At 34.1% G+C, this 27,284-nt stretch overlaps 1 protein-coding gene across 1 annotated transcript in view; it reads right to left on the bottom strand.

Moving 5' to 3' along the window:
* Window positions 1-26,484, bottom strand: part of LOC120608470 (C4b-binding protein alpha chain-like) — a 93,606-nt gene extending 67,122 nt beyond the window's left edge. The window contains exons 1-7 of the mRNA XM_039870261.1: window positions 26,407-26,484; window positions 25,372-25,563; window positions 14,757-14,939; window positions 7,329-7,517; window positions 6,925-7,027; window positions 4,118-4,203; window positions 3,100-3,297 (exon numbers count right to left, since the gene is read on the bottom strand). Coding sequence (XP_039726195.1) covers window positions 3,100-3,297; window positions 4,118-4,203; window positions 6,925-7,027; window positions 7,329-7,517; window positions 14,757-14,939; window positions 25,372-25,456 — 844 coding nt within the window. The 5' untranslated portion in view covers window positions 25,457-25,563; window positions 26,407-26,484. The remainder of the gene's footprint in view (window positions 1-3,099; window positions 3,298-4,117; window positions 4,204-6,924; window positions 7,028-7,328; window positions 7,518-14,756; window positions 14,940-25,371; window positions 25,564-26,406) is intronic.
* Window positions 26,485-27,284: the final 800 nt, after the last annotated feature.

Genomic DNA, 27,284 nt, shown 5'->3' with positions numbered 1-27,284 from the left:
ATTTTTCTCTATTTATTAATGTTTTATTTAATTTCGTTTAAGTATTTAGTTGTTTTTAACCATTCTAATCTTGTACATATATTGTTAGATTGAAAAATATTTTCTGTAGTGCCAAGCTATTGTAAATGTAAATAGTACTCACAATTTTTCAATTTCTAATGGTTTATTGCTAGTGTACAACATAACATTGATTTCTGTACATTGAACTTGTAGCTTCCAACCTTGCTAAAACTTCAGTCTTTCAAATTTTCTAGACATGCAATCATGTCATAAGTGAATGAATATTTTATTTATTCCTTTCCAATATGTATACCTATTTCTATCTCTCACCTTAATATACTGTATAAGACCTCCAACACAATGCTGAATGTGGTCAGAGTAGACATCCTTGTCTCGCTCCAACCTTCGTAAATTAGTCTTTTACTATTGAGTATAATGTTGGCTGTGAAGTCTTGTGGGTGCCTTTATCAGGTTCAGGCAGTTAGTTCCCTTCTATTCTTATTTTCAGGGTTTTATCATGAAAAGAGGATGAATTCTGTCAAATGCTTATTTTGGTGTCAATTAAGATGATCATATATCTTTTCTTCGTTATTGTTTCCTGATTTGTAAATTTCACTGATTAACTTTTAAATTTGAATCAATCTTGCATCCTTTAAAATAAATCCTACTTGATTGTGATGCATTCTTATTTTTTATATGACAGAATTTGATCTGTTTATATATTTTTAAGCTAAGGGAATTTATCAATACCAAGCCAGTATTACAGGAAATGTTGGAGAGACTTCTTTAAGAGGAAAAAACATGTATCAAAAACAGGAATAAAGAATGGTAATAACTACATCCCTATCAACAAGTACCTCAAATGGAAAAGAAGTAAATGCTCCAACCAAAAGATAGAGTGGCTGAATGGATAAGAAAACAAGACCCTACATATGCTGCCTAAAAGAGACTCACTTCAGATTAAAAGACACAAAGAGACTAAAAGGAAGGGAGTGGAAAAAGATATTGCTTCGATGGACCTAGAGGGTATTGCGCTGAATGAAACGGATCGGATAGAGAAAGACAAATAGTGCATGATTTCACATATATGTGAACAAAATAAACAACAATGATAACAAAAGCAGATATGAAATCATAGATACAGAGAATATTTTGAGGGCTACTAGATGGGAGGGGGTTGGGGGGATGGCAGAAAAGGCAAAGGGATTAAGAGGTACAAATGAATAGTTGCAGAATAGACATGGAGATGTAGACTGTAACATGGGGAAGATGGTTAATAATGTTGTAATAAATCTGTAAGAGGGAAATGGGGTACTAGATTTAGTGGGGTGATTGCTTTGCAAGTTATGTGGATCTCTGATCATTATGCTATATAACTGAAACTGGTATATTATTGTATGCCAACTATAACTGAAAAAAACTCATTGAATTGTACAATGTAAATACAAGCAACTAATTGTCTATTATATTTCAATAAAGCTGGGAAAAAAGAAAAAAAAAGAAGTTTTGGTTCTATGTTTATTATGGACATTGTTGTAACTTTCTTGCAATGTTTCTATCTGGTTTTGGTATCAGGGTAATACTGTCTTCATGAAATGAGGTCAGAGTATCCTTCCTTTTATATTCCCTTGAAGTATTTGTGTAGAGCTGCTATTATTTACTCCTGAAATATTTGGTAGTATTCTCCACACTGAGGACAGTTCTCTTGTTATGGAGGTTTAAGTTGTCAGATTTATAGGCATAAAGTCGTTTGTATTAGTTCATTATAATCCTTTATGTGTCTCCGGAATATATACTGATGTCCTCTTTTTTGTTATTGATATTGCTAATTTGTAACTTTTTTTTTCAATTGAGACTGGCCTTGGATTTATCCATTTTATTGTTTTTTTCCAATAACCAGGTGCTGGTTTCCTTGATTTTATTTTTTTCTGTTTTCAATTTCATTAATTTCTAACTTTATTATTTCCTGTTTTGTTCTTTGGGGTTGAATTTTCTCTTTCTTTTTAGTTTCCTAAACTGGAAGCTTAGATTATTGAGCTGAGAACTTTCTCTTTTTCTAATATAAGTATTTCATGCTATAAATATCTTTCTATGCTTTTGCATAGAAATTTTGATATGTTGATATGCTGTGTTTTAACCTTTATTGAGTTCACAACACTTTCTAATTTTCATTGTGACTTTTTCTTTGATTCATAGGTGAGTTAGAAGTATCTTTCACAATTTTCAAATATTGGGGCTTTTGCATATATCTAATTTTAAATTTCTACATTCACTCATTCATTCATTCATTCATTCGTGATCCGATAATGTACAGTAAATAATTTCAATTTTTTGGAATCAAAAAAATATCTTATTGCCTAGAAATGTCATTGAAGATTGTTCCATATGTACCTGAAAAGAAGATATATTTTTCTGTTCTTCAGCAGTTCCTTTCTTTTAAGAGTCAAATACCCTACAGTGTCTCCCTACTTTGGTGATGCTCTAATGCCTTAAACATTGTTTTTTAAGTACAGGCATACCTTGGAGATACTGTGGATTAGTTCCAGACCACAGTAATAAAGTGAGTATCAAAATAAAGTGAGTTGTAATGGTTTTGATGGTGAGGGTCTTGCTTTCAATTCATAAAAAAAACACATCTGTGAAGCGCAAAAGAGCAACGTGCAATTAAACAAGTTATGCCTGTATGTTTTGTCTAGAGTTTATTAATATTATCAGTGAGAGGGTTAGTCTTTCACCATTTAATCTGTCATCTCCTCTAGCCAGAACTCTCATGCTTCTTGTCTGACAAGATAAAACTTCCTTATTTTCAAGCCAGTGTGTGTTTTATGACGCTTTTAAGCAAAAAATAATCTTAATTCATACGTGTTCACAGAAATTCACAATGTATACAGTGGAATGCCAACAACATGTGAGGTGAGAGGTGAAGAACTCTACACATAGAACTATTTTTGATTATATATGAGCCATATTAATTTAGAAACCAACTGATCAGGAGAAGCAAACACATATGGCTGTTTTGTTTACTTGTTAATAAAAGTATTTACAAAGTGTTTTTATACTATTTACAAATTAGAAGAAAATACATGGAAATATTGTTACCTTTACACTGAGGAGGGTCACTACTCCATACATTATGCCCAGAACAAGCAAGCCTGCTCTCCCCAACAAGTGAATATTTATCTGGTCCCTCTGAAGGATTACAGCTGTAAGTTACTACTTCATTATATTCAAATGTAGCCTTGTAGCTTTTGGTATATTTTCCATTGAATATTTCTCCAGGTCGTTGACACAAGATCTCTTAGAATGGAAAAAGAAGACAGGAAAGGCAAAGGAAAAGGTGGAAGATGAAGACAGCATTAGCAATGCCCTATAAACTGCCTTCAATACATTCACTAACATAAGATTTCTACAATGTAGCTGTGAACCCAATATCCATTTAGAATGTTTCTATGAGAAAATGTATTAACTCAATTCAAACCACTCAATAAATCCCATTTTCTTAAATACCTATATAACATACCTATCTGAAATAACTCTGTTTATGTGCAAGGCCCTGTTAAGACTTGTTCTCATCATAAAAGAAGCTGACAATTTAATGAGACAATATGCTTTGATTAAAAACACAACTTGGTGCTAGTTGAGAAATGCTTTATAACTTATAAATATATTCATTCCTAAATTGATGGTTCAGTTTTACTAGGATGTTATTGTCTTTTTTCACTTTCTTCCTTAAGAGTGTACAGTGAAATTTCCAGTGTCTACAAATTGTTTGATAATGCAAGAAACTGAATCTAGAGATCTTCCTTTGGCCTGGGTATTGAAGACATTTGAAAATTGTAAAATAATGCCACCATTTCCATATTTTTAAAATAAATTTTGATTTTGCATAAAAAGTTACTTTTTTAAACACATATTGAGCATATTATTCCTCACAATGAATTAATACATAATTTTGAAAACCTGTTTTAATTCCAATATAGTGAATATCAAAAAACTTAACATACCTGCACAAGAGTTTTGTGGGGTCTTTGTTAATTTAATAGCATAAAGGGGTCTCCAGGCATAAAAGTTTGAGAACTGTTGCTCTAAATTCTAAAGAGTGAATATACATACTTACTTTCACACTGTGGGGGATTATCACTCCAATCCGCATTATCTCCAGAATGTTTACAATATAAAATTTTTGTTCCAAGTAAGTGATAACTAAATAAGAAAATAAAAGATTACTGTTTTTTTATGAGTTAACAAGAAGCACATAATTAGAAAGAAAAATTTTTAATGGATGTTTTCCTTCTCTATAGTCATTTGAGGGAGAAGTTTCTTAAATGACGTGTATTGAACATGCCAACTAAAAAATCACAATGGCAATTAGAAAATATTTTGAGAAGAATTAAAATGAAAACAATATATGAACCTTACAAGATATAGTGAAAGCAGTGTCAAAAGTGGGGTTTTATGGCTATAAACAGAATAAAAAAGGAGAGATTTGATATCAACAACTTAACTTCACAATTTAGGGAATTAGATAAAAAGAATTAAATCAAATGCTAGCCAAAGATAATAAATAATGACAATTAGAGCAGAGATGAACAAAATAGAGAAAAGAAAAATGTTAGAAAAAACCAATCAAACTAAAGTTGGTTTTAAAAAGGATCAACTAAATTCATAATAATTTAGCTAGATGAATTTAGAAAAGACTCAAATTACTAAATCAAAAATGAAAGTAGGGACATTTATACCTATTCTACAGAAATACAAAATATTATAAAGTACTGTGAACTACTTTACCTAACAAATTGAATACCTAGATAAAATGGAAAAATCCTAGAAACAGAAAACTGATCATGACAAAAATTAGAAAGAAATATGCAATCTGAGTAAAACTATACTTAGAAAGGAGATTGAATCATTAATTAAACAACTCCCAATAAAGAAAAGCCCTGGATGGTTTTACTGGTGAAATCTACAAAACATTTTTTTAAAAATTAATATCAATCCTTCTCAATCTTTTCCAAATTATTGCAGAAGAAGGAAGCCTTCTGAACATATCCTGAGACCAGCGTTACCAGAACACTGAAGCCAAAGACACTAGAAGGAAAAAAAGGTATAGATCAATGTCCTTTATGAATCCTGATGTAGAAATCCACAACAAACTACTAGCAAACAGAATTCAGCAGGATTATACACCATGACCAAGTAAGAATTACTGCTGGAATGCAGGGGTAACTCAACATATGAAAATTGATCAAAGTAATCTGCCATATCAATAGAATGAAAAGGAAAAAAAATCTTGATCATCTCAATTGGTGTAGAAAAAGCATCTGATGAAATGCAACACTTTTGCATAATAAAAATACTCAACAAACTAAAACAGAAAGAAACTACCTTAAGATAGTAAACACCACACATGAAAAACCCACAGTAAACATCATACTCAGTGGTGAAAAGCTAAAAAGCTTTTTCTCTATTATCAGGAACAATGAGAGGATGCCTGCTTTTACCATTTGTATGTGGCATAGTAGTAAAAGTTCTAGCTAGAGCTGTTAGGCAAGAAAAAAAGAAATAAAAGATATCAACTTTGTTAAGAAGAAGTAACATTATTACTGTTTGCAGAGAAGAATATCTTTTTTATATGTATAAAACCCTAAAGATGCCATACACACACACACACACACACACACACACAACACACACATCACACACACACAACCACACACAGTGCTATTAGAATAAATGAATACCGCAAAGTAGCAGGATACCAAGTCAATATAAAAAACTGTTGCATTTTTATAGTGTTTTATACATGCACACTTTTCATAATTGCCTAATCTCCTATAGAACAAGACTACTATTAAGTGCTCAGTTCCTCTTTTAGAGATGCTTCATTCCTCTGTAGCACTCTCAAAAATAAGGTTTTCCAACTGTCAGATTTGATCAATATTAAGTCCCAGGCTAATCAGGTCTATTTTCATCTAGTAACACCTGAAGAAGTTACCTCAGTGTAAGAATATATTTGACTGGCAATTCTACTTTGATTTCTATAAGCCCTTCATCAACTTTGAGAGTTGGCCATTTTAAACAAGGTGCACTTGTTAAGGATAAAGTAGTCATGACTATTACATTTTTAATGCTAATGATAAGCTTATTATTCATATAGTAAGTATTATACAATTTTGCTTTCCTGAAATTTAAATTTCTTCTATTTCATTATACATCTTTTCAGTCTCCATAGAAAGTCAAAGAGTTGATTAGTTACTGTAATGGCCTGCTGAAATGTGAAAGGGTTAAAGAATAATTAAAACCTGAAACTGGACAAAGGAAGTCTATAACTTAGGCCTAGTTTCTGGAACCCCTAACCACATTCTGTTAATCATGAAACTTGTAACAATGAGCTCATACGCTAACTGCCAATTTTAGCCTGTGTAACCCTGCTTGCTTGCGTGGCATGAAAAATAATCAATTGTATATAAGCTGAAAATTACTATTTGGCCATCGCCCATGGGAACACCAACTATTGTCCATGGGAACATAGGCGGTCACCCATAGGAACATAACATTCTGACACAAGCTTTCTGCTTCTGTACTTCCCGCTTGCACACCTGGCCAGTGGGTTGACAGGTAGTGAATAGGAGAAAGATGGACCTTTGTGTTTAAGACAGAATGAGGAATGGGATTTGGGGCTTAAAAACCTTGTATCTTGGCATTTCGTGGCTGCTCCTTTGCAAGGACAGCCGCCGGCTAATAAACTGTCTCCTGGTTAAGAGCACTCAAATTGGGTCTGGTTATTCTGGACACAACAGTTACAAGTAAAGTTGTCACAGAGAAAGCAAAACGAATCGAAATTATAAGAATGCATAAGAAGAGAAGCAAAACAAATATTAAATTAGTAATATTTACCTTCTTCTTAAGGAGCAACTTACTTACCCCTCATTGCAAACATAGTGAGCCTGTGAACCAAACTGAAAAGTTCTGTTTACATAGATTATTTGGCCATTTGCGGGGTCTCCTAGGAATGGACATAATGTTTCTAGAAGAAAATTTCAAAAATCTGTGTCAAAACAATTTCAAAACAGATTTAGATCAAAATCAAAATTCTACATTACTCTTCTGAGTTCATGGAAATATTGTCTGTCTTTAACTATTAAAAGCCCAAACTTAAGATTCACATTTACTCTGAAGACCAATTGCCAAGAAAAGGACTCTGGACTGATTTTCAAAGATATTGCTATCTAAAATCTACATTCTCATGAGAAAATCATTATTGAAGTAGTGAAATATGCAGTCTAAAAGTGTGAAGACCAATAAAAACAAAAGTTTTGTTTGCTTACTTGCACAAGCTTCTTGGAGAGGTGTCCATGTGTTATCAGGCTGACAAACAGCAGAAGTGGCAAGAAAAGGCAGAATGCGTTTGTACCCAAGGCGACACTGATATTCTATTTTGTCCCCAGGATGATAAAGAGTTTTAGGAAGACCATTGAGCATCATAGATTCAAATCTCGGTGGATCACCACAGGCACCTGGACATAACAGAATAAGAATATGAAAATAAAACTATTTTATCTTCTTCATCTGCTAGGGACTACAAGTGGTGGAGGATGTTCTGTGCTTGCTTTAAATAACATATTTTTAGGTTGTGGTTTGTTAGAGAATGAGATGAATATTCAATACAGTAAACTGAAGCAACAAAATTAATATTTTTAGTTGTAAAATATATTTATAGATATGCATTCTCTCCCATTTTTTCTAAATGCCTTTCATACTTGATTTTTCCCTAAGAAGACTTCCACAGTATATAGTACTCTAGTCAGACTACACGTCCACAGTTTGAGACACAAAACTGGTGATGACTTGTCACTTCAGGCTCAGTCTTCTCTCAGAAGGTAAGCTCCTGGTGGTCAGGGATCATATGCCTTCCTTTTCTGCTACACTCTGTACCCAGAGAGTGGTCAAGGAATGCTATGGTAAGAGGTGATCACTATAAAAGCATTGTAGATTTCAAAAGTCAAAATAAATATGGACTAAAGTATTTCAAAATATAACACTTCATTTGATATGTTTCATATCAGTAAGCTGAGCATTTTATAAGAGAATAGATGTCACTTAAATATTAAATTTTATAACTAACAGTATTTTAAATACAATTTATCTTCCTTCACTGATCAAAGGATCATGCATGACTTCAGAAGTTCCCTGAGGTGGCTGTTTGGGCTGCGTATTGAATATATGCGTATTGAATATAACAATAAAGTTACTACATTGCTAAACTTTTTGAACTCTTTACTTCTGGATGTGTTTTTCTGGTAGTTTTGTTCTTCCTAGTAATAAAAACAAAAGTTTTGTTTTTATTTTGCATTTCTTCTCCAGAAATTCCTCCCTCTTTAAATGATCTGTGGGCTTGACAACCTAACAAATCCGTTAGAACCATTATTGAAAATAATGTGATGGACACACATCTAGTAAAATTCTGAGGGCTAAAAGAATGCCCAGCCTCTCTTATAAGGTTAAGAACATAGGAAGAAAAGAGGTAGATCTATTTTAATCCTTGAGGTACCTTCCTGTGTTACCCCCTGGATTGGTATTAACTTCAGACTGAGAGACTGGTCAAGAGAACTCTAAACAAGTGAAATTTTACTCTTATTTCATATCGTATTCTAGATTCTAAAATTCTCTCTATATACACAGGCCAACATTTCATTTCCATCGTGCCCTGATATCCACCTGTTGGACTAATGTTTTCAACATTTCCACTGTGCTGGCCTTGATATCTGAATGTTCCTCAATCAGTTGCCCAAAACAAAATAAAAAAGCCAACCAAAAGCCCCCGTAATTAAAAGCATTGTTTAAAAAGTGGATTAGCACAGAGGTGAGGATCATTAATAACATTACATTTACTGAATACACTCAGTCAGACATTCTCACTTTCAACAAGAAAACAAACATGGGCTAGAAATGCTGTATATTTCTGTTCAGCTACAAATGGATAGCAGCAACATTCTAGAAGTTCCTAGAACCACCGAGAAGGAAGTCAAGTAACAGCAAGCTTGTGATTAAATTATACAAGTATCCTTCATTTTATGAATTTCATCTCAGTAACTGTCTTGAAAGCATATAAGAGGATCCTTATATGGCTTTTACACACAGTGCTCTGAATGGAAAAAGAAAGGTCAATCGGCTAGTTTAATCCACTAGGAAAGGTCACTGGCTAATTTGAAGTATTTCTTCCCAGTAACATACATCGTGAAAGATGCTTTCAGCAATGTGCAGAGTTTAAAATTTGGTGTTGGCATCCAGTTGATTATAAGCTTTTACACTATAATTATTGAGTCCAATATCACACTTTTTAATAAGTAAATTTCTTCCCTTGCTCAGAACATTGAATTTTCTTCCCATGGGGATGTTCAAAGTAAACATTCTCAGATCCAAAAAAATAGCATCTTGAATTATTTTTTTCTAGATAGTTGAAATATAATTATTATTTGGCTGCAAAGCTGTACATTAACCACAGATGACATTCTATAATATGATAGGCTGCATTCAGAAAATTCCCCAATGTTCCAGGTGAGTTTCAGGAAAGTGAAATAGTTTCCTACTATGGATCAAGAGAACTGCTCACCTTCTCTGCACTTGCCAAAGTTGTTTAAGCACTCTTTACCCGCTGCAAAATTAAACTTTATTTTCTGACACAGTTACACATACCCCTGAGCAGACCAGCGCCTTCAGAAGATCACGGTATCTGACTAAAACCAGAAGCCCAATGAAACCTGGCTGTCCTGCTCCTTATCCCACTGTATGCACAACCCTCATTAAATGATATGAGATTTCAGCCCAAAGAAATGATTTCATCTGTGTAAGTCGAGGCGGACTAAAACCCAGAATAAAGTCTCTCCAGTATAATGTTCTTCCCACAACAGTAGCTCCCTGCTACTTACAGGGCATTCCTTCCATGACCCCACTGGATTCTTGGAAACTACAATACGATTTAATTTACAAATTAGGCACACTAAGAGATTAACAAAGTAGCTAGTGATAAATAAAATGATTATGACAATATCCTATAATAAAAGTTAAATGAATGTGGTCTCTCATTGTCAAAATATCTTAATGTACTGTACTCTCCTCTTTTCTTGTGATGATGTGAGATGGTACAATGCCTATGTGATGAGATGAAGTTAGGCGAACATACTGGACAAATAAATTATTCATTTTCCGGGTGGGATGAGATAGACAGTGTGAGATTTCATCATGATGCTCAGAAAGGTGTGCGATAGAAATCTTATGAATTGTTTATTGCTGGAATTTTCCATTTAATATTTTTGGACCATGGTTGTGGGTAACTTAAACCATAGAAGGGGAAATTGTGGATAAGGGGGGATCTTGTCCCTTGCTTCTGCTGCAACCAAGGGGCAACCCGAGGTAGCAGCACTGAAGTCAGGAAGACAATTCCTTCCTCTATACCAAAATAATCTCTCAGGTCTTAGGCAGAGCAGTTGATCAGCAGCCCATGCAATTATTTCATTTCAATAAACAAGGACTTTTCTTGCCTTTTAGTTACTATAAAATTTATTTTCTGTTGCCAAATAAAAATACCCCATAAGTAGAAAGAATAATTGTACGAGGTGGGAGAAGCTGGTGATAGAAATACGGGTCTTGCTCTAGAGACAGAAGAAATTTCCCAGTTTGAATGGTACTATATAAAAAGAACTGAAATGGTCACAGGAAGATACCTGTGTCAGCACATCACTTTTAAAGTGAATAAGGAGCAAAGTGAATGACAAAGAAAACATACATATTAAAAAACCAGAGCCGATTCCCATGGCCTTAATGAGCGATACGGATGCAGACGTCAGAAACATGGCAGAATGAGAGAGGGTCCGGGATCTTTTCCCTGGAAACAACAATAAGCTGAACATCTTAAACTCAACAAAAACCACCCAAACTGCACACTGGCATGTCTGAGCATGGAGTCTGCGCATAAGAACTACTATAGGTTAGATCCTCTGGTGTCAGGCGGTGGACAGAGAGAAACAAGCTGCCTCTGCAGCTGGTGGAGCTACCTGTAGGAGGAAGGGGAGGGGAGAAGGTACGGAGAGTTCCCTGAATAGCCCAGCTTGGGAGTGCTGTGAGCTCCACATGATCAGTGGCAGTGTTCAGTCATCAGAGAAGAAGGCGGAGAAATGGGGATGGCAGAAAAGCACGAATGGCAGAGACACAACAGTTGATTTTTACCAGCCCGAGTTTCAAAACCGATGCTAAGCCGCAGCCCCGATTCCCCAACCCAGACGGCATCTACCCCTATAACCTCTGTGACAGAACGCTGCGAAGTATCAGGGTAACCCGAGCAAATGCTACTGAAACTGTCACTAACACTGACAGGAACTGAAACTGAGGGTAGTGAGCGTGTTTAAACATCTAGAAGAAGAAAATAGACATTATTAAGACTTTACATAAAGCAGAGATCCAAGAGGCTTAGATGCCACCTACTAGAAAACAAAAGAACACCTTCTTTGCAACAGGCTAGGGACTATTAAATAATAAATCTTTTTTCTGGAAAAAAATCAGAATACACTTCCATCAATGCCCAGGAGGAGAAATATTCCATTAAATACCATGAAAAACCAAGGTGACAAGGCATCTCAGAAAGAAAGAGAAAAATCTCCAGAAAATAAGCTTATAGACATAGAAATATGTGATTTAAATGATAGAGAATTCAGGGTGATACTTCTGAAAAAACTCAATGAGATCAGAAACAAATCATATCAACAATTTCAGGAACTGAAAAAACAACAAGATGAGCAGACTGAGTCCTTTAGCAAGGAGAATGAAACTCTCAAAATAACAGAATAGACCTTCTAGAGATAAAGAACAAACTGCAAGAGTTGAAAAATGAAATAGCAAGTTTGTGAAATAGAGTTGAGCAAATGGAGGAAAAGATCAGTGATAGCGAAGACAGAAATCTAGAAATAAATCAGAAGGGAAAAGAGAGAAAGTGAAAAGTGAAAAATAATAAAAGAGAAATACAAGAACTAGCTGATAACATCAGGAGAGGAAATATAAGAATAATGGGCATTCTCGAAGGTGAGAAAAAGGAACCCGGATTAGAAAGTATTTTCAGACAAATAGTTGACAAGAATTTCCCAAATCTAAGGAATGAGCTGGAGCTTGGAATTCAAGAAGGCAATAGAAAGCCATCTCAAACCGAAAAGGCTTTCACCAAGACACAGTGTATTAAAATTATCAAAAATCAATGACAAAGATAGAAATCTCAGGGAAAAGAAAATGGTAACCTATTAAGGATAGCCCATTAGATTATTGTTGGACTTCTCAGCACAAACCTTACAAGCCATAAAGGAGTGGAATCAAATATTCAAACTATTAAATGAAAGGAACTATCAGCCAAGAATAATGTATCCAGCAAAGCTCTTCTTTAGATATGAAGGAGAAATTAAGACCTTTCCAGACATACAAAAATTGAAAGAATTCTCCACTATAAGGCCTGCACTACAGGAAATACTGAAAGGGGTCAGCTCACCTAAAACAAAATGACAAAAAAATACATAATTAGGAGTAAAGTGACTATCAGGCAAATAAAAGCAAAGGAGTGCAACCCTTACTAAGAACAGGGCATTATAAGTTTAAAAATAAGAAAAAATTTGCTATAGCAAGATAGCAATGAATGTTCAGCATACATAGGGACAAACTGATATAACAATGAGAGAAAAAGGGAAGATCCAAATTTGCCAAGGGGAATGGAGATAAGGCACACGCAGAAAAAAAGGGACGACTGTATATGCGTAACTATACTTTACATATTTATAATGGTAACCACATGCCAAAAATTCAGAACCAAAGTATATAACATAAAACAAGAAGGACCAGAGAGAAATCCCACAAAAGCCAACCAAAATAAAGAAAACAGAATCACAAGGACAAGGAAACAATGGAAACACCGAACTACCAGAAAGCAAAGGATAAAGTGGCTATAAGAAGACCTCATATTTCAATAATCACCCTGAACTTGCAATAAAAAGGTATAGACTTGCATATTGGATCAAAAAACAAAACCCAATCATATGCTGCCTCCAGAAGACATATCTCAGTTCCAAAGTGAAAGGGTGGAAAATGATATTTCAAGCAAATGGCACCCAGAGAAAATTGGGAGTTGCAGTACTAATATCAGATGAAATAGATTTCATAATAAAAATGTAAAGAAAGATACTGATAATAATGATAAAGGGAATCATGATTCAAGAAGACATAACACTTATTAATACCTATGCTCCCAATCAGGGAGCCCCGAAATATGTAAAGCAATTACTAACAGAGTTAAAGGAAGAAACAGACCAAAACACTATGATAGTAGGGGACTTAAATACCCCACTGACAGATACAGACAGATCATCCAAACAGAAAATCATTGAAGAAGTAACATCCTTAAATGACACATTAGACCAACTGGACATGATTGACATTTACAGAATTTTCCATCCCAAAACAGCTGCTTATACATTCTTTTACTGCACATGGAACATTCTCAAGAATCGAGCACTTACTGGGACACAGAGATAGCTTCAACAAATATAAGAGGGTTGAAATCATACCAACCATATTCTCTGATCATAATGCTTTGAAACGAGATATCAACTACAGAAAGAAATCAGGAAGAAACACAAATACATGGAGATTAAACAACATGCTACTGAAGAATAACTGGGTCAGAAAGAAATAAAGAGAAAGTCAAGAGATACATAGAAATGAATGATAATGATAGTACAACATATCAAAACTTTTGGGACACGGCAAAGCGGTAATAAGAGGAAAGTTCGTATCATTACAGGTCTATCTCAAAAAAACAAGAACAAGACTAAAGAAATAGCCTAACGCTTCATCTTAAAAAACTAAAAAAGGAAGAACAAATGAAGCCTAAAGTCAGCAGAAGGAAAGAAATAATAAAAATTAGAGCAGAAATAAAATGGAAAACAAAAAAACAATAGAAAAATTATATTCAACAATGAGCTGGTTCTTTGAAAAAGTTAATAAAATTGATAAACCCCTGGCTAGATTCGCTAAAGAAAAAAAAAAAGAAAGGACACAAATAACAAAATCAGGGAAGAGGTCTATGGCCATTCCACCCTGAATCCTGATCCTGTCTGATCTCAGAACTTGGATGGGAGACCACCTAGGAAGACCAGGAGATGTAGGGGTAAAAAATAAAAAATAAAAGAAAGAAGGGAGCGTAAGCTGACAGGTCCTTGCAATCTGTGAGGTCAACCAAAAGTTGCCTTGGCTAAAAAAAGAAAAATCACGGATGAAAGAGGGAAAATTACGACTGTTATCTCAGAAATACAAAGGATCATATAAGAATACTATTAAAAAGTATATCACACCAAATTTAATAACCTAGAAGAAAAGGACCAGTACTTAGAAAGATAAAACCTTCCTACACTGAATCATGAAGAACAGGAAAATCTAAATTGACTGATCAGCAGTATGGACATTAAAACAATCATCAAAAGCATAAAAATGCCAACCAGAAATTTATACTCCTATGTGATATACATGACATACCAAGACTGTATGAAAAATACAAAATAACAGCAGAGTTGTTTGTAAATTGTATGTCATACATTTTTCATGGAAATAAATATGACAGAGTTAATTGCTAAAACTGTTGGTTTTCAATTATTTTATATTATTGATATTTAATGTCAAAGAAATAAAATCTAATAAAGAAAGAAGGAAAGGGACACCTTTTGTACCTTTAATACATTCTGGCATCTCAGGCTCCCATACACTGTTAGCACCACAGAAAATTGTGCTGTTGCCTTTAAGGTGAAACCCCTGGTTGCATTCAAATACAATCTGCGCTTTGTAGTAATATTTTCCTCCAAATCCTGATACCAGTCTTCCATTTTCGACAACTGGATATTGACATTTGACCACTGAAAAGTAGAGAAATTCCAGAATTAATAAAAAGCTGCTTTGACATAGGCCACTAGTGCAAACTAGTAATTTCCACTAGGAACAAAGAGAGAAGGAATAGAAGGATATTGAATTTTTTTTTTTTTTAAAAAGACTATTCGTGCAATTTAAATCCATATACAGATTTAGAGGAATCTAATAACCTGTTTCCACCTAGAACAGATCGTCATTACAATTTATTGTTTTCCTACATTCCCCCCCTCATCACTGACTGGTTTTGAGAAAGTTCTGATGACCAGATAACAATTCCAGGGAAGCTGAAAAGCAAGGGTGTACATTTTAGTTCTAGAGATTATTATTACTTTTTTTTTCATTTTATGCTGACACTGATTACAGTTTCCTGCATTTTATAAAGCAGGAAAGACTCTTTTGAGAAGGTAATACATGAGCTCAAATGTAGAAGTTGGAAAAAAGCTAGCCAGGCAAAGATTTGGAAAAAGAAAGTCCTCAGGTAGCAACAACATGCATGAACTGGGATGTTCAAGAAATAGAAAGGCCAGTGGAGTTAGGGCCATGTTTTCGAAAACTTTTGGGTTATAACCTAGATCTCCAACACCATATTTTACATTGTAAGGTAGTATATAATCCCAAAGGCCTCAGATAAATTAAAAATTAATATTTAGAGTTCATTTTACTACACTCTGGTATTTCCCATTCTACTCTACTTCTCAAGAAGTAAAATGCTGGCCATGCCCTTCTAGAATGATTACAGGATCCAGTAATGTGTTTGGCAGAATTTGGAAAAAGCACAAAGAACACTGGGCTGGGATGTGAGTGCAGGAGAACCTCTCATGAGATTAAATCTGAGCAATAGAAAAGGGCCCATGATGTATAGCCTTTTAAACCAGAAGAGTGCTCTTCCTCGTTGCCTGTGATGTGAATTTCCATCAGGTATTTTCTCCCTTCACTCTGAAGAACTTCCTTTAGCAATTCTTGTTGTGCAGGTTGGGTAGTGACAAATTTTCTTACTTTAACCTCAAAATGGTTTTATTTCACCTTCAGTTCTGAAAGATTTCCCTTGACTGAGATTTCTAGGTTATATGTTTTATTTTCTTTCAGGACTTTAGCAAATATTATTGTCTTCTAGTTTCCGCAGTATTTCCACAGTTCCTTAACAGAAGTGAGAAGTCATTACACTTAGGGTGACGGGGGGTGGGTCAATGTAAATTTTTTTTTCTCTCCTCTCACCGGCTTCTTTTACTTTAATTTTTAATTTCAGTATTTTCACTATGATGTATGTAGTTTAGTGAGGATTTCTTTGTAAAATTTTAAAAATTTATCCTCCTTGTGTCACTGAATTTCCGGGACTTGTGGGGTTGTTGTTCTGGTTCAATTGTGGCCAATTTTTATTCAAATTTTTGGCCAATTTTTATTCAAATAATTATCTAGATGGCTGTTTCTCCTCTCTTTTTGTAACTCCAATAACACGTGTATGTTTGACTGCTAACTACTCTTCCGCAGGTCCGTAACTCACTCCCTCTGATTCATGTTGGATTCTGTTGTTCAGAAGTTAGGTTTGCTGATTTTTTTCATGTTGTTGTAAATGCTGGTAGCCACATTAATGATTTTAAGTTAGTTTTACTGGATATAATTTACATACAGTAATATTCATCCTTTTAAGTGTACAGCTGTATGAGGTTTCACAAATGCAAACGCTAACTATGGAATTACTACCAAATAGACATAGGAAAGTTTCTTCACTTCTAACATTTCCTCATGGCACTTGGGGCAAACAGGAAATGGGTTAATTTATTTTAGTGTTTAGTTGTTTTTACCATTGAAATCTTGCACATTTACTGTTAGATTTATTGGCAAATATTTAATGTAGTTTGGAGCACCTGTAAACAGTACTTTAAAAATTTAAATTTCTATCCATGTGTCACAAATGCCAGTATTTCATCTTTTCTTATGGTTGAGTATATGAAACTGAAAGGAACAAAGACAAACAAACAAAAACTCATAGACTCAGACAACATTTTAGTGTTTACCAGAGGGGAAGGTTGGACAGTGGAGTTAGATAAGAGTAAAGGGTGTCCAATATATGGCGACAGAAGGAGATTTGACTTTGGGTGGTGAATACATAATGCAATTAATATACGTACGATATATTATTGAATTGTACATGTGAAACCTATATAATTTTACTAACTAATGTTACCCCAATAAATTTAAAAATGCTAAAAAATTATCAATCCACAATAAAAAATTTAAATTTCTAATGATTTATTGCTAGTGTATAGAGAAAACATTGTTTTCTGTATGTTGAGCTAGTGTAGTGCAACCCTATAAAATTCAGTCTTTCAAATTTTCCACATAGACAATCATGTCATAAGTAAACAAAATCTATTTAATTTCTTCCTTTCCAAAATCTATTTAATTTCTTCCTTTCCAATCTGTATCATCTATTTTCTTATCGGATTGGGTATAGATTTATTAAACTCCAAGAACAAGCTATTGGTTTCATTGATTCTACATTTTTATTTAAATTTCACTGATTTCTATCTTTATTATTTTCTTCTGTTTCCTCATTCAGGGTTTATATTTGCTCTTTTTCTTTAGTTTCTCAAAGTGGAAGCTGAGATTATTGATCTGTATCTTACCTTATTGTACTAAACAGAACCTTAAATATGATGATGAATAAAGGGGTAAGAGTAGACACACTTGTCTTGTTCCTACCTCAGTCGAAAATAAATTGGTCTTTTACCACTAAGTATAATGTTAGCTGTGAGATTCTTGTAGGTGCCTTTAATCAGGTTGAAATAGTTAGGTCTTCTCTATTTCTTGTTTGTTGATAAATTCACCATGAAAAATGATCAATTCTGTCAAATGCTTTTATTGCATAAGGCAAATTATACTGATTAACTTTGAATTTTAAACAACCTTATGTTCATGGAATAAATTCTACTTGATTATGATGTAGTCTTAATTTTACATATGATAAGACTTAATTTGTTAATATTTTACTAAGAATATTCTGTTATATGTTCATAATGTATATTGCTTTAATTTTCCTGTAATGTTTTGTCTGGTTTTGGTATTGAGGCAATGCTGTCCTCACGAGATGAGGTGAAAAGTATTCCCTCCTCTTGCATTTTCTTGAAGAGTTTGTGTAGAGTTGCTATCATTTACTCCTTAAGTGTTTGGTAAATTCCCAGTGACAACACGGGCCTGCATTTCTTTCTGAGAAGATTTAAGTGTCAAACTTACTGGCATAATGTTGTACACGTTATTCCCTTATTATCTTTTAAATGTCTTTAGGATATTTAGTGACTCCTCTTTCTCATTATTGATATTGGCAATCTGTATCATCTATTTTCTTATCGGATTGGGTATAGATTTATTAAACTCCAAGAACAAGCTATTGGTTTCATTGATTCTACATTTTTATTTAAATTTCACTGATTTCTATCTTTATTATTTTCTTCTGTTTCCTCATTCAGGGTTTATATTTGCTCTTTTTCTTTAGTTTCTCAAAGTGGAAGCTGAGATTATTGATCTGAGACTTTCCTCTTCCTCTAATATAAGTATTTCATGCTGTAAATATCCTTCTAAGCAATGTTTCTGCTGTCTCTCCAAAACCTGTATATTTTGATATAGCATGTTCATTTTTCTTCAGTTCAAAACACTTTCAAATTTCCCCTGTGACTCCTTTATTAATGGGTCAGTTAAAAGTGTCTTGCATAATTTTAAAATATTTGGGGATTTTATAGATATCTTTGTTTTGATTTCTATGTTCATCTCATTGTGAAAATTCTGTACTGTAAAGAATTTCAATTTTTTAAATTAAAAAATTATCCAAGGCCGAGCCACAGCCCTGAACTCCCAACCCAAATGGCCCCTCTCCCCATACCCTTCGAGAGGGAACATCGCATAGCCCCAGGGGAATATGAGCAAATGCTACAAAAACTGTTGCTAACACTGACAGGGACTGAAACAGAGGGTAGCGAGCATGTTTAAATATTGATCAGCAAATAAAAATGCTTTTTAAAAGCTTTATAAAAAGCAGGGACCCAGGAAGATTAGATGCCACCTACTGGAAACCAAAAGTGCCTTCTTTGCAACAGGCTAAAGAGAGACCTTTATATAATAAATCTTCTTTCTGGAAAAAAAGCAGAATACATCTCCATTAATGCCCTGGCAGAGAAAGAGCCTATTAAACACCATGAACAACTAAGGTGACAAGTCTTTTCAGAAAGAAAGAGAAAAATCCCCAGAAAACAAGCTTAAAGACATAGAAATATGCAACTTAAGTGATAGAGAATTCAGGATGGTTTTCTGAAAAACTCAATGAGATCCAAAACAACTCAAATCAACAATTTCAGGAATTGAAAAACAACTAGATGAGCAGAGCAAGGAGTTTGAAACTCTCAAAAAGAACCAAACAGAACTTCTGGAGATAAGCAAACACACTGCAAGAGTTGAAAAATGAAATAGCAAGCTTGGAAAATAGAGTTGACCAAATGGAGGAAAGGAATGGCAATATTGAAGACAGAAATCTAGAAATAGATCAGAAGGCAGAAGACAGAAACTGAAGAATGAAAAATAATGAAAGAGAAATACAAGAACTAGCTGATACTCTCAGGATAGGAAACATAAGATAATGGGCATTCTCAGTGCGAGGAAAAAGAACCTGGATTAGAATGCATTTTCAGACAAATAGTTGATGAGAATATCCCAAATTTAAGGAATGAGCTAGAATTTGGAATTCAAGAAGTCAACAGAACACCCAATTATATCAACCGAAAAGGCCTTCACCAAGACACATTGTATTAAATAATCAAAAATCAACGACAAAGACAGAATTCTCAGGGCAGCCATGGAGAAAGAAATGATAACTTATAAAAGTAAACCCATTAGATTATCCTTGGACTTCTCAGCGCAAACCTTACAAGCCAGAAAGGAATGGATCAAATATTTATGCTATTAAGTGAAAAGAACTACCAGCGTAGAATAACGTATCCACCTAAGTTCTCCTTTCGATATGAAGGAGAAATTAAGATCTTTCCAGACATACAAAAAGTGAGGGAATTCTCCACTACGAAGCCTGCACTACAGGAAATACTGAAAGGCATCAGTTCACCTAAAACAAAATAACAACAACAACAACAAAACATAAATAGGAGTAAAGTGACTATCAGACAAATAGAAGCAGAGGAGTGCAATCCTTACTAAGAACAGTGCATTATAAGCTTAAATAATAATAAGAGAATTGTTATACCAAGATAGTAATGAACGTTCAGCATACATAGAAACCAACTGAGATAACAATGACTGAAAAAGTGGAAATTCAAAGATGCAAAATCGTAAAGGGGACTGGAGATAAGGTATGCACAAAAGAAAAGGGACAACAGTATATATATAACTATCCTTTACATATTCATAATGGTAACCACATACCAAAGATTCAAAACCAAAGTAAATAACATAAAACAAGAAAGACCAGAGGCAAAACCCACAAAACTCAACCAAAATAAAGAAAACAGAAACACAAGGAGAAGGGAGCAATGGAAACACTGAACAACCAGTAAGCAAAAGACGAAATGACTAAGAAGACCTCATATTTCAATAATCACCCTAAATGTAAATGGACTTAAATCACCAATAAAAAGGCACAGACTTGCAGATTGGATCAAAAAACAAAACCCAACCATATGCTGCCTCCAGGAGACACATCTCGGTTCCAAAACAAATATAAACTGAAAGTGAAAGGGTGGAAAATGATATTTCAAGCAAATGGCATTCAGAGAAAAGCGGGAGTAGCAGTACTAATATCAGACAAAATATACTTCAAAATAAAAATGTAAGGAAAGATACTGAGGGAAACTTCATAATGATAAAGGGAATCATGCACCAAGAAGACATAACACTTATTAATATTTATGTTCCCAATCAGGGAGCCGCAAAATATGTAAAGCAATTACTAACAGAACTAGAGAGAGAAACAGACCAAAACATTATCATCACAAGGGACTTAAATACCCGACTGACAGATATTGACAGATCATCCAAACAGAAAATCAATAAGGAAATAACATCCTTAAATGACACATTAGACCAACTGGACATAATTGACATTTACGGAACTTTCCATCCCAAAACAGCTGCTTATATATTCTTCTACTGCACATGGAACATTCTCAAAAACCGAGCACACACTGGGACACAGAGAGAGCCTCAAAAAATATCAGAGGGTTGAAATCATACCAACCATATTCTCTGATCATAATGCTTTGAAACAAGATATCATCTGTAAAAAAAATCAGGAAGAAACACAAATACATAGAGATTAAATATGTTACTGAAGAATAACTGGGTCAGAGAAGAAATAAAAAAAGAGATCAAGAGATACATAGAAGCAAATGATGATAGTACAACATATCAAACTTTTGGGACACAGCAAAAGCGGTCATAAAAGGAAAGTTCATATAATTGCAGGCCTATTTCCAAACACAAGAACGAGCCCAAATCAACGACCTTATGTTTCATCTTTAAAAACTAGAAAAGGAAGAACAAATGAAGCCTAAAGTCAGCAAAAGGAAAGAACTCATCAAAATTAGAGCAGAAATAAATGAAATTGAAAACAAACAAACAAAAAAAAAATAGAAAAAATAAACGCAACAAAGGGCTGGTTCTGTGAGAAGGTTAATAAAATTGACAAACTCCTGGCTAGACACTAAAGAAAAAAGAGAAAAGACACAAATAAACATAATCAGGGATGAAAGAGGAGAAATTATAACTGATATCGCAGAATTACCAAGGATCATGCAAGAATACTATGAAAAAGTATATACACCAAGTTTAATAACCTAGAAGAAATGGACCAGTACTTAGAAAAATAGAACCTTCCTACGTTGAATCAAGAAGAACTGGAAAATCTAAATAGACCAATCAGCAGCATGTAAATTGAAACCTACCAAAAAGTAAAAATCCAGGACCAGATGGCTTCACCAGTGAATTCTAGCAAACATTCAAAGAAGATTTAATACCTATGCTCCTCAAACTATTACAAAAAATTGAAGAGGAGGCCATACTCCCCATCTCATTTTGTGAGGCCAATATCACCCTGAGACCAAAATCTGGTAAAGATAACAGAAAAAAAGAAAACTAGAGACCAATATCTCCCATTAACACAGATGCAAAAATCCTAAATAAGATAGATACTAGCGAACCGAATACAGCAACATATTAAAAAGATTGCACACCACAATCAAGTGGGCTTCATCCCAGAGAAACAGGGATGGTTCAACATACATTAATCAATTAATGTGATACACCACATAACCAAATTAAAAAATAAGAATCATATGATCATATCAATAGATGCAGATAAAGCTTTTGACAAGATACAGCATCCATTTATGATCAAAACACTTAACAAAATTGATATAGAAGGAGAGTACCTTAACATAATAAAGGCCATATATGACAAGCCCTTGGCCAACATTATACTTAATGGTGAAAAATTAAAAACTTTCCTTCTAAGATCAGTAACAAGGCAAGGCTGTCCACTATTGCCACTGTTATTCAACATAACATTGGAGGTCCCAGCAAATCAATCAGGCAAGAGAAAGATATAAAAAGCACTCAAATAGGAAATGAAGAAGTCGAACTGTCACTATTTGAAGATGACATGATTCTCTATATAGAAAACCCTAAAGACTCCACAAGAACACTATCAGAAACTATAAGCAAATACAGTAAAGTCTCTGGATACAAAATCGACGTTCAAAAATTCATAGCTTTCCTATACTCTAATAATGAAATGTCAAAAAAAGAAGTGAAAAAATAATTCGTTTTGCAATTGCAACAAAAAAATACCTAGGAATAAATTTAACGAAACATGTGAAGGACCTATATAATGAAAATTACAAGACCCTCAAAAGAAATCGAATAAGATATAAAGAAATGGAAAGATATCACATGTCCTTAGAATGGAAGAGTCGACATAGTTAAAACGACCTTATTACCTAAAGCATTATACAGATTTAATGCAATCTCCATCAAAATCCCATCAGCTTTTTAAAAGAAATAGAACAAAAAATCATCATATTTGTATAGAAGCACAACAGACCCCAAATTGCCAAAGCCATCCTGAGAAAAAAGAATGAGCCTGGAGGCATCACTCTGCTTGACTTCAAATTATACTACAAAGAGACAGTAATCAAAACAGCATGGTATTGGCAGCAAAACAGACACACTGACCAGTGGAATGCAACTGAGAGTCCAGAAGTAAACTAATATTTATATGGGCAAGTAATTTTTGACAAAGAAGCCAAAAACATACAGTGGAGAAAGGAAAGCCTCTTCAATAAATGGTGCTGGAAAAACTGGAAAGCCGCCTGCAAAAGAATAAAACTGGACGGTTGTCTATCACCACACACTAAAATTAACTCAAAATGGATTAAGGATCTAAATATAAGACCTGAAACAATAAATTGCATAGAAGAAAACATAAGAACTAAACTCAAAGACCTTGAACTTTAAGAGGATTTTATGAATTTGACCTCAAAAGCAAGGGAAGTAAAAGCTAAAATAAATGAATGGGACTACATCAAACTAAAAAGCTTCTGCTCAGCAAAAGAAATCATCAACAAAGTAAAGAGAGAACCATCTGAATGGGAAAATATATTTGCAAGCAACACCTCTGATAAGGGCCTAATATCCAAAATATACAAAGAACTCATATGACTCAATAACAACAAAAAAATGATCCAATCAAAAAATGGGAATTGGACCTGAACAGACACTTCTCTCTGGAGGACGTACAAATGGCCAACAAATATATGAAAAGATGCTCAACATTGCTAGCTATTAGGGAAATGAAAATCAAAACCACAATTAGATACCATCTCACACCTTTTAGAATGGCTATAATCAACAGCACAGGTAATAACAAATGTTGGAGAGGATACAGAGAAATAGGAACCCTCGTACACTGCTGGTGGGACTGAAAATTGGTGCAGCCACTATGGAAAACAGTATGGAAGTTCCTCAAAAACCTGAGAACTGATCTACCATATGATCCAGCAATCCCTCTACTGGGTATTTACCCCAAAGACTTGAAAACCCATATCCAAAAAAATATTTGCACACTGATGTTCATAGCAGCATTATTCACAGTGGCCAGGACATGGAAGCAATCAAAGTGTCCTATGATAGATGATTGGGTAAAGAAGGTGCTGTATATATATACAATGGAATATTAGCCATAAGAAGAGATGAAATACTGACATTGCGACAACATGGATGGACCTCGAGATAATTATGCTAAGTGAAATAACCCAGACAGAAAAAGTTGAAAATCACTTGATATCACTTATATGTGGGATATAAACCTAAAAGCAACAAATGAGTAAGACAATCAAACAGAGACTCATGGACATGGACTATAGACTAATGGTTACTAGTGGGGTGGGGAAGAAGTGGGGAGGTAGACGGGGTAAAGGGGGTCAAATGTGAGGGTTAGGGGGAGGGTGAAGGTAAAAGAATTCAAAAATATGGTAACTGAAGGAAACTGGACGTTGGGTGGTAAACACAATAGAAAATACAGATGTCAAATTATAATGTACGCCTGAAAATTAAAAAATTGTATTAACTAATGCTACCCTAATAAAAAATAAATAAATAATCTTATCGTCTAATATACGATAGTAAAGATTGTTCTATATACACTTGAAAACAAAAATATTTTGCTTTTGTTCAGTGGTTCCTTTCCTTCAAGTGTCAAATACCCTCCAGTGTCTCCCTGGTTTTGGTCACACTCTCATGCCATAAACATTATTTTTAAAGTACAGATAATTCTCGGAATATTGCAGGTTTGTTCCAGCCTACAGCAATAAGTGAATATCAGAATAAAGCAAGTCACAATTGTTTTGCTGGTGAGGGTCTTGCTCTCAATTTGTAAAAAATGCAACATCTGTGAAACACAATAAAGCAAAGCGCAATTAAACAAGGCATGCCTGTATGCTTTGTCCAGAGTTTTTCAATCTTATTTATTGGTGAGTGGGGTGGTCTTTTACAATTTACTGTACCACTTCATCTAGCCATAACTATCATACTACTTGTATTAAGAGATAAAACTTTCTTATTTTTAAGCCAGTGTGTGCGTGTTTTTTATGCTTTCAAGCAAAAAAAGTAATTCGTACACACACACACACACACACACACACAATGTATAAACAAGAATGCTAAGAACCTTTGGGGGGAGAAGTGGGTGACTCTATAAATAGAACTATTTTTGATATTATTTGACCCATATTAAATTAAATGAGAAACGAATTTACCAGGAGAAGCAAGCATATATGGGTGTTTTGTTTACTTGTTAATAAAAGTATTTACAAAGTATTCCCACTCTATTTTAAAATGAGAATGAAGGAGTGGAAATATTATTACCTTTACACTCAGGAGGGTCACTACTCCATACTCCGTGACAAGTAAGTTTGCTCTCGCCAACAAGTGAATATTTATCTGGTCCCATTGAAGGATTACAGCTATAAGTTACTACTTCATTATAGTCAAAGATAGGCTTGTGGCTATTGGTGTATTTTCCATTTGCTATATTTCCAGGTGCTCGACATATAATTTCTTAAAAAGAAAAAAAAAGAGGAAAGGCCAATGAAACAGTGAGTATTAACACAGCATTAGTAATGTCTTGTGAACTGCCTTTAATACGTTCACTGACATATTTCTACAAAATAGTTGTGAATTCAGTATACATTTAGAAGAAAATTTCTATAAGAAAATGTATTATCCCAATTCAAACCATTAATGGAGAAATGAACTTTTAGAAGAAATCTCATTTTCTTAAATACCTATATAAGATACCTATATAAAACACCTGTATTTATCTGCAAAGCCCTGTTAAGACTTCTCATCATAAGAGATGCTGACAATTTAAAAAACAATATGCTTATGTTTAAAAACACAACTCAGAGTTGATTGAGAAATATTTTATAATTTATAAATATATCATTCCTAAATCAATGGTCACAGTAATACCAAGATATTATTGTCTTGTTCACTTTCATTCTTAAGAGTTTACAGTGAAATTCTCCAATGGCTTCAAATTGTTTGATAATGTAACACAATGAACCCAGAAGTCTTCCTTAAAGCAAGATATTAAATAGACTTAAAAAAATATAAAACAAGCCATAATTCTCATTGTTTGTTTTGAAAATACTATATTTTTATGAAAAATAAAACCACTTGCATTTGTTGGCATGTATTGAGCTTACGGTTCTTACAAATGAATTGACAAATAATTATTTTAAAACATCTCTGTTTTAATTCCAATATAAGGAATATTATTAGACCTAATCCAATTGCAGGAAAGTTCTGTGGGCTCTTTACAATTTAAAAGTGTAAAGGGGTCCCCAAGCCAAAAAGTTTGAGAACTGCTGCTTTAAATTTTAAAGAGAGAATACTTACTTTCACACGCTGGGGGATTATCACTCCAATCTACATTACTTCCAGAAAGTTCACAATATAGAAGCTTTGTTCCGAGTAAGTGATAACTAAATGAAAAAATAAAGGATTACTTTGTTCTTATCTGTTACAAAAAGCACATAATGAAGAAAGCATCTATATAGATGTTTTTCTGCATTACAGTAGTTTCAGGGATAAATTTCTTACATAACATATACTGAATGTTCTAACAAAATCTGCAATTTAATGAAATAAAGAGATTTTGCACACACATTGGCCTAGAAGAAAATATCTAAATAAATCTGTCACCGTTGTGACTCAGGTATTTGCTGTCTCTGGCAATCACATCACACATTCACTTCTTTGCCTTTGCTGGTGCCATTCTATGCAGTATGGACAACAGCTGAGTAGAAAGATGAGGCCTTAGAGTTCACCTGACTGGTTTCCAGTTCCAGCTCCGCTGGATTGAATTGCTTTTTCAACTTGAGCAAGTTCTTTAGTGTTTTGTTTCTCAGTTTTCACATTTATGAAAAGGGGATAATAGTAACAACCTTGTGGGATTATTCTGAGTATTAGATGAGTTAGCATGTGGAACATGGTGAATGCTAGACAAGTTTTAGGTCTTATTAATATATTTCAGAATATCCTCCTAAGAGTAGCTCAGGAAAACTACTCGATGAAATCTCTGATGATTTACATTCACAGTACTCTCTTCTCCTCTGGACTCTCATTGTAATGATCATGAATAAATCTATTTCTTTGGTACTTCTCATTTACTACTTTCCTTTAACAGCTCTCAGTATATATTGTGCTTCTCAATAAGACTATGACTTTTTGAGGAGAGTCTATGTCTTAAAAGACTTTTTGGTACTCAACGTGTG

Source organism: Pteropus medius, unplaced genomic scaffold (genome assembly GCF_902729225.1).
Source record: "Pteropus medius unplaced genomic scaffold, Ma_sr-lr_union100, whole genome shotgun sequence".
Lineage (NCBI taxonomy): Eukaryota > Metazoa > Chordata > Mammalia > Chiroptera > Pteropodidae > Pteropus > Pteropus medius.
The sequence above is the reverse complement of the archived record's forward strand: the minus strand, read 5'-3'. Positions and strand labels throughout refer to the sequence as shown.